The sequence below is a fragment of the Solanum lycopersicum genome, chromosome 12 (assembly GCF_036512215.1).
Source record: "Solanum lycopersicum chromosome 12, SLM_r2.1".
Taxonomy (NCBI): Eukaryota; Viridiplantae; Streptophyta; class Magnoliopsida; order Solanales; family Solanaceae; genus Solanum; species Solanum lycopersicum.
In genome coordinates, this window is record NC_090811.1 from 62,481,018 (window position 1) to 62,491,030 (window position 10,013).

General features: G+C 33.3%; 1 protein-coding gene across 1 annotated transcript; it reads left to right on the plus strand.

Moving 5' to 3' along the window:
• Positions 1 to 309: 309 nt before the first annotated feature.
• Positions 310 to 1,593, plus strand: LOC109119138 (uncharacterized). Its single transcript, XM_019211466.3, has one exon. It carries the CDS (start codon positions 360 to 362, stop codon positions 1,050 to 1,052), a length of 693 nt encoding a protein of 230 aa, XP_019067011.3. The 5' UTR covers positions 310 to 359; the 3' UTR covers positions 1,053 to 1,593.
• The last annotated feature ends 8,420 nt before the right edge of the window (positions 1,594 to 10,013 follow it).

Sequence of the window (10,013 nt, forward strand, 5' to 3'; positions counted from 1 at the left end):
ATCGACACCAAATAATAGACAGTATTTGTTAAGCCTAATATCATATTTTCAAAACCAAAAGAAATGAACAAACAACATTCTTGCAAGTCAACAAATATTCGATTAAAAGTTTAGAAATAGGTGAGTCAAGCAAATGTGTATGAATTGTTTATGACTTCCCATTATCTCAAAACCAACCATAGTGGAACAACATTAACCAAAAAATGGCAAAATCTTTGATATGTTTGGATTATTTAATTTTTAAATCATCAAATCACCATCTTAATTATGTTATATAAACTCCTAATTCCTCCATTCTAAAACACACAAGAAAAAGAAAAACAAAGATATATCTAGCCTTGAAAATCCAATTCTTCTCAATGGAAAGCCAAATGAAGAAGCAATGGCTTCAATTTGCTTGTGTTTTGACATTTTTCTTGATTGCCACATGCACTATGGCATATTCACCTTACAATTCTTATGAATCATCAGATTCAACATACAGTAAAGTACCAACCACAGTAGTCAAAAGTGAAGACTTTAAGGTACCCTCAGAGTCGGAAAAGGAATATAAGTCCTCATTTTTGCCAAAAAATGATTACTACAGGAAGCCATCAATTTCAGAGGTTAACTATAAGAAAGTATCATCTGTTCCCGAACATGAATCATTCTTGCCAAAGAATGACTACTACAAGAAGCCATTATTTTCGGAAGATAACTACAAGAAGGAGTCATATGTTCCAGAGGTACCCTCGAAGACTAAACCAGAATATAAGGAGTCATTTTTCCCAAAATTTGACTACTTCAAGAAGCCATCATTTTCTGAAGACAACTACAAGAAGACGTCATATGTTCCAGAGGTACCCTCCATGGCTAAACCAGAATATAAGGAGTCATTTTTCCCCAAATTTGATTACTTTAAGAAGCCATCAGTTTCAGAAGGTAACTACAAGAAGACGTCATATGTTTCAGAGGTGCCCTCGATGGCTAAACAAGAATATAAGCAATCATTTTTTCCAAAATTTGACTACTTCAAGAAGCCATTAGCTGTCACGACCCAAAAATGGGCGTGATGGCACTCGTCTTATCCCATCAAGACAAGTCAGCCTAAAACTCAATCATTACAATAAAGTGCGGAAATAAAATATAAGTAACTTAATAAAATCCCCAAAACCTGATAGTCACGTGTACAAGCCTCTAAAGTATTACAATTGATTCAAAAGAAAAACTCAAGTCACAAATGAACTTATTTTTAGAATAGAACAAGATCATAACTATGGAGAAGAAAGTCTGCTGAGATGGAAACAACTACCTCACAAATCTCCATGAAGCCTCGGAAAAGAAGAGACTGACAAGTACAACAAAATCCAGGCTCATAATCTAAAAAAATTTGTAGAAGCAAGGGGTGAGTACCAAACCACACGGTACTCAGCAAGTAAACCTCTAAACACAAGCTAAGGGGATGAAATAAGGGTACTCCTACCACCCCCAACCGAACCTCCACAAATACAACCTACATTAAAATCAACCCAACCTAACAACTCACAATTTACATAGCACGTAGCTCACCAACAACACACAACACTTCAACAAATTACATATCCTCAACAAAAATACTTCAACAAATTACATATCCGCAATACCAAGCTCAATATTGATCAATCACAACTTCCGCAGAAAGGCAATCAAAAGATCAGCGAAATACGATATCAAGTTCACTAATGGTAAGTATGTGCAATGCAATGGAATGCAATGTCAAGTATAATGATGCATGTCTGACCTAGTGATACACACCCGCTGTCTCTCAGTCCGGGACCCATGGGGGACATATCTGTCCATACATCTGTCGCGGCGCACGACACGACCCTCGATAATAGTAACCATCGCAGCGCGCGATACGTCCCTCGAAATATAGTATCCATCGCGGCGTGCGATACGTCCCTTGAAATGGTACATCCTCTTAAGTACCCATTATTTCTCAATCACATAACACTTGCTACAACCAATGCCTCAGAATAATGCAGATGACAAGTTCACACATATAATGAGGAGATGACCATTTTCATAACATCGCACAGTTCACAACCACACAAACATAAAGTTACATCAACATGATTCAACAAGCCTTCAATCCTTTCTCAACACAACACACATAAACAATTAATCACATTACCTTTTGTTATCCCCATTCTTTTCATCATTAGAATTAATCAATGTGGACAAGTCAACCCATCACCAATCCCCTTACTCCCAACATATACCACAAGGACATACACGCATTTCATACACTTAACAAGAGTTTAGAAATCCACCTGCCTCAAAGAGTCGAACAATCACTCCGGAACCTGAGTCTTTCCCTTTCTTTAGGCTTCCAATCAATGCCATCTATTCAAATAATTAATAACAATAAAATTTTAAAACTATCAACAACCATATTACTAAATATCTAGCCTCGGCCCAAAAACTTACACAAACCTAAAATCAAGTTCCAAAATTTTGATGTCAATTATAATGTCACCCTCCTATTTCCAAATTTCAAGTCTAGGGTTAAGTTTTCATTCTCCAATTCCATAAATCTAATGATACTTGTATAATACAATGACCTTTATATTTAATTACTTATCTCAACATATATAAAACTTGAATCGTGATGTGGTATTGTACTAGAAGTTCAATCACGAAAAATAAATGTATACCAGTTATAATTTGTAATACCCGCAATTATAGAATATTATACACTAGTGAAATTCTTTGTAATGAATTCAATATCACCCATCATTGCTCTTCCAAATAGTTATCGTATAATCCTAAGAATAATTACTCGATCATCTACCATGGAATTGCCTCCAACATTTTAATACCATCAACACTAGCATAAAAAGGAAAAACGACAAACATGTATTCGTTCACAATTGTGCACCCAGGATAACCTCATTACCCTCAAATCAAACAAATAATAATAAACTCCTATCTCTACATTATTTTATTATTATTACAAGAATTAGTTACTTAGCAATTCAACATACCCAATTGAATAATCCCATGTTGCACAGAAACCCATTTTTTTTCTCAATTTCAAATCTCTATTTAACAATAAAATAATGATATGAATTCTCTCCTCCCTCAATTAATTAGTATATATAAATTTAATGCAATATCGAATTTTAATTAAGCCTTTTTACCTGGAATTCTGTCGGCATCAAAGTTGAGGTGTCTCCCATAATAGTTTCAGCCGCAACTAATTAGTGTTAGGGTAAAATAATAATAACCACTCTTTAATTTAATTTAGTGTTTTACATATTAACTCAATCATGGGTTTGACCCATTAAGCCCAAACTAAATTAATTACTTAAAAATTATCTCATTAATTATAAAATTTTAACTAAAATATAGTAATAAAAATTTCTGTTTAAATTTATTTAAAGGGGTATTTTGTGAAAGCAAGGGCTAATTCTTAATATGAACTTACGGGTCATTACATTATCCACCACTAAAAATCATGTTCGTCCTCGAACATAATGAAGAAGAATAAAAAAATAACTAAGTCATAACCTATTAGTCGATGTTCAACTTTACTAGCGAGCTTGTCTCTAAAACCATTTCATCAAGATCAACTACTAAGAACTGAAATTCCAAATCAAATTGGAAGATTTATAAATCAATATGGATTATGAAACCACAGGCTTACCCATGAACTCAATCTAAACTAAAACACAATGGACCATAACACAACCATCATGACAAATCTTTTCTCATATAATCATGATAAAATATTTAAACCAACACTAGTTACAACAATAAATGAACAAGAACCAACCATCACACTTCATAATTCATAAATCATCACATATCTTATCACTATTCTCTTTTCACAATACAACTTTTTTCACGTTCTTAGGTTATAAAAATATTATCGTTATACATTGGGTACTTATCAAAAGAGAATCAAACTTATCTAATTCAAAGAATAACAAGATCAGGTAAACACCCAACAAGTTGTACACTCTAGGTGGCAAAACCTTTAACAATACTATCGGATAACTGTAACAATCCACGGAAGCTCTTCTATATGTTCTCATAAGCAAGGTTGTGCATGTAGAATCACTAGTATCCTTCAACTATCTCAAACAACATCAAATCTTCCTTTACATAAATGAGCAAATCTAATCAAGGATGACATCCTACCGAGAGAAAAATCATGGGATCGGTATACCCGATCCACCACTAGAAACTCACTCATAGAAGTGAAAACACACACAAACGTAGAAAGTAAATCATACTCTAAATCATGTTCAGCAAGAAGTAGTTGGTCACATAAGAATATATCGAAGCAAGGTCGAATAAAACAAGAAACTCCTTCCATTAGTCCCATATGAATTCAATTTCATTCATCTGACTCCATCCCTCAATTATTATTTTTTTAGCCACCCAAACTCAACCAGTCTGATCTCCATTACAATTTAACACATACTCAATTTATCAAACTCTACATATTATCATAGTACTGTAACAAAAAGAGACCATTCTTAATACTAACAAAAAAATCTAGCCATATTATTCGTTTCTTCACTCTCAATCCGCTATGAATATCAAAAGTCTTCTTAGAAAACACATTGTCGTCTCAAAAATTTCAAACTATGACTCCTCTTTTTATGTAGTCATTTCATGACAGATGAGTGTCTTACGCAAATCTGAGTGTACTTCCCATCGAGCTCAAACTATTGAATCACGTCAAATATCAATTGTACGATTTTATTTTATTTTTTTCAATCAAGTTCAATTACCATTAGAACCATCATATACGTTATATAAAAATTTAGAGAAATTCTTGATCACTCCAATATTTATGTATACTATAATCTCATAACCTCTACTCACCATAAAATGCCTATGTAACACATTATAACAATCTATTTTGTCTCGTCAACAAAATACTTTTAATTCCCTCCAATCCTCATCAACCATGTAAAACTGTAGGTCTACACTATTTAACATCCATTTGTTACTTAATCACATTGTGAACAATCTAGCTCGACATAACCATGTATAATGTTCCATACGTCATTTATTCTAACCCAACCAAAACTTAATATTTAGAAAAGTTAATAATAAACTCATAGTAAGTAGGTGCCGAACTAGTTCACATCTCATAGTCATATCTAAACTCAAAGGTGAAATCACTACAACCATCACCTCCGAATCCAATGTTTGTACGAGAGGTGTTATTGTTCCTTTGCCTTTCTTAAAATCTTTCCACGACGGAAATTTCAAATAACTTTAACTCTTCAATACACCATAATTTTTTTTCTCCTTTTTGCTAACTCACTTACCAGTCTTATATTTATTTTATTTTATTTTTTTGGCCAACAATAAGGGAAACCTTAGGTATAACAATCAAAAGTAACCAAATGTACTACTCAAATTTTAAGTCCTTCTAAATGTTTCATACTCAATGTGATCGATCATTCCTTACCTTACCAATTCATACCTTGACAAGATACACTATCACAAATTTGAACTCACCATGTAAACTTGAAGTTTTGATCCCAACCATGTAACACAATCCCATTATCTTACAACATTAGCTCATACAAAAAAAATAAAATTTACTTAACGTATTTTAGCTTATCATTGATCGCCTCTTCATTGGCCCTACCATATCTTTTTCTAAAAATCTTATCATACTCCTTACAAACACAAAACCACAAAAGAACTAATCATCATACTCGAGCTGAACGTCCGTACACTCCTTTCTCAAGTTTTATCCAATAGTTTATTTTTTTAATCAATCTATTGATCTTGTGACACTATATTATATCGTAATCTGGAAGAAACAGGTAAAATCATTTGTATCTGAACCCAATTCTCCAAATTCCTCTGAAGATACATCCTTAACCCTTGCAAAGAAAGTAAAATAACCTAGTTTTATCCTCGCTCTGAAAGTTAAACTATATACCTCTAATTCTTTCTGTTATGGCTCTAGCTCCTTTCAATTTTATTCGATGACATCCCCACTCCTTATAAAAATTACCATAAAACCACACTACTTATGGAATAGAAACAACCATAACCTTAGATACTAAAAATTCATCATTACCATAAAAAATTGTTTTAACCAACACCCGTATCATATAGTTGCATTTCAATCATAATGCATCATAGAATCTTATATCATCATGTTTAGTTCGCCATTTCCCTCACTACGAATTTAGCCTCACCATTAACATGACAATCCAAACCTAGCTATGCCAACCATCCAAGGTACTAACTTAATTTATATGCACTTTCTTACTAAAATTCTCAATTACCTTCACACAAGTATACTTTTTGAGACTTCCTTTACTTATAAGCTTATCATCCATATGTCCACTTTCATGGAGTTTACGATGAAATCAACAATTATTTACAATCCACAAAATACATTTTACAACCTGAATATATCAATATCATACCAAAGATCCACCACTAAAAGTTTTCTTATAAATAATGCTTAACATATCCATCCGTACTAACAACCTAGTTGGTTTCTCAATTATAAATTCAACACCACATCTTATCATATGAGAATGTAATACAATATATAACTTCTTAAGTAGTTAGTATTTGCACTTAACATCAACGTATTCATTTTCATATACCACTAGTACCACATTGTGAAGACTATTAAATCCACCACTAGAACATATCATACCTATCGAGAAGATCATAATTTATATGCACTTTCTTACTAAAATTCTCAATTACCTTCACACAAGTATACTTTTTGAGACTTCCTTTACTTATAAGCTTATCATCCATATGTCCACTTTCATGGAGTTTACGATGAAATCAACAATTATTTACAATCCACAAAATACATTTTACAACCTGAATATATCAATATCATACCAAAGATCCACCACTAAAAGTTTTCTTATAAATAATGCTTAACATATCCATCCGTACTAACAACCTAGTTGGTTTCTCAATTATAAATTCAACACCACATCTTATCATATGAGCATGTAATACAATATATAACTTCTTAAGTAGTTAGTATTTGCACTTAACATCAACGTATTCATTTTCATATACCACTAGTACCACATTGTGAAGACTATTAAATCCACCACTAGAACATATCATACCTATCGAGAAGATCATATCCAAACAGGTCACACATTTCTACCCATCAAAAAGATGTTAAGTATTATCATAGTTCCATATCTAGCCCAAGCTATATGAGTTCTTTCATAGTTCAGGTCAATATCAAAAGTAGCACACTCCATAACTCCAACCAAGTAAGCATCGATACTACTATAGTAGAAATTCTAACCTTAATTGGTGCATCATTTTCTAAGAATTTTATTCATGTTATGATAACTTAACTAATTAGAGTTTCCAAAGTTACAACTCAATTATCTAGTCATCCCTTTAATCATCCCATTTCCAATTGTTAACCACTCTAAATATCGTATATACCACACAAGTACTAATCATTTTACTAGGATAACTAAACTTACATAGCCCCTTTATTTATTTATTTTTTATAATATTCAAAATATAATCACAAATCCTTTCCATAAGTATATCACTTCCACTTTAATACCAAAAGAAATATTTTACCAATACACGACACACCAACTACTCACCAGAGGAACTACATAGGAGGCATCACATAAATGAGAATCGATGAAGTGAAGCGATAAAAATTAAAATGGGACCAAGTACGCACAATAGAGATCCAAGAAGTGAAGATTTTTTCTAAAAGTCACTGTAGCCTCTCGAAGATAAGTACAGACGTCTCCGTACCGATCCTCAAAACTCTACTTAGACTCGACTTGTATACACGTGAGACCTATGAACCTGGGGCTCTGATACCATTTTGTCACGATCCAAAAATGGGCGTGATGGCACTCGTCTTATCTCACCAAGACAAGTCAGCCTAAAACTCAATCATTACAATAAAGCGCGGAAATAAAATATAAGTAACTTAATAAAATCCCCAAAACCTGGTAGTCACGTGTACAAGCCATTAAAGTATTACAATTGATTCAAAAGAAAAACTCAAGTCTCAAATGAACTTGTTTCTAGAATAGAACAAGATCATAACTATGGAGAAGAAAGTCTGCTGAAATAGAAACAGCTACCTCACAAATCTCCATGAAGCCTCGGAAAAGAAGAGACTGACAAGTACAACAAAAATCCAGGCTCATAACTTACAAAAATTTGTAGAAGCAAGAGGTGAGTACCAAACCACACGGTACTCAGCAAGTAAACCTCTAAACACAAGCTAAGGGATGAAATACGGGTACTCCTACCACCCCCAACCGAACCTCCACAAATACAACCTACATTAAAATCAACCCAACCTAACAGCTCACAATTTACATAGCACGTAGCTCAACAACAACACTTAGACAAATTACATATCCTCAAAAACAACACTTCAACAAATTACATATCCTCAACAAAAATACTTCAACAAATTACATATCCGCAATAACAAGCTCAATATTGATCAATCACAACTTCCGCAGAAAGGCAATCAAAAGATCAACGAAATACGATATCAAGTTCACTAATGGTAAGTATGTGCAATGCAATGGAATGCAATGTCAAGTATAATGATGCATGTCTGACCTAGTGATACACACCCGCTGTCTCTCAGTCCGGGACCCATGGGGGACATATCTGTCCATGCATCTTTCGCGGCGCACGACACGACCCTCGATAATAGTAACCATCGCGGCGCGCGATATGTCCCTCGAAATATAGTATCCATCGTGGCGTGCGATACGTCCCTCGAAATGGTACATCCTCTTAAGTACCCATTATTTCTCAATGCACATAACACTTGCTACAACCAATGCGTCAGAATAATGTAGATGACAAGTTCACACATATAATGAGGAGATGACCATTTTCATAACATCGCACAGTTCACAACCACACAAACATAAAGTTACATCAACATGATTCAACAAGCCTTTAACCCTTTCTCAACACAACACACATAAACAATTAATCACATTGCCTTTTGTTATCCCCATTCTTTTCATCATTAGAATTAATCAGTGTGGACAAGTCAATCCATCACCAATCGACATACACACATTTCATACACTTAACAAAAGTTTAGAAATCCTCTTGCCTCAAAGAGTCGAACAATCACTCCGGAACCTGAGTCTTTTCCTTTCATTAGGCTTCCAATCAATGCCATCTATTCAAATAATTAATAACAATAAAATTTTAAAACTATCAACAACCATATTACTAAAGATCTAGCCTAGGCCCAAAAACTTACACAAACCTAAAATCAAGTTCCAAAATTTTGATGTCAATTATAATGTCACCCTCCTATTTCCAAATTTCAAGTCTAGGGTTAAGTTTTCATTCTCCAATTCCATAAATCTAATGATACTTGTATAATACAATGCCCTTTATATTTAATTACTTATCTCAACATATATAAAACTTGAATCGTGATGTGGTAATGTACTAGAAGTTCAACCACAAAAAATAAATGTATACCAGTTATAATTTGTAATACCCGCAACTATAGAATATTATACACTAGTGAAATTCTTTGTAATGAATTCAATATCACCCATCATTGCTCTTCCAGCCGCAACTAATTAGTGTTAGGGTAAAATAATAATAATCTCTCTTTAATTTAATTTAGTGCTTTACATATTAACTTAATCATGGGTTTGACCCATTAAGCCCAAACTAAATTAATTACTTAAAAATTATCTCATTAATTATAAAATTTTAACTAAAATATAGTAATAAAAATTTCTGTTTAAATTTATTTAAAGGGGTATTTTGTGAAAGCAAGGGCTAATTCTTAATATGAACTTACGGGTCATTACATTAGCTCCAGAAGATAAATACAAGACGGTGCCATATGTTCCCGAGGTATGCACAGAGCGTAAACCGGAATACAAGGTACCATCTTTGCCAAAGAATGACTACTATAAGAAGCCAACAATTCTAGAAGATAACTATAAAAAGGTGTCATATGTTCGCAAGGTGACCTCAGTACCTAAAGT

What these genes read in the sequence shown, in the direction of transcription:
- LOC109119138 (XM_019211466.3), top strand. Translation starts at nt 360, where the DNA reads ATGGAAAGCCAAATGAAGAAGCAATGGCTTCAATTTGCTTGTGTTTTG.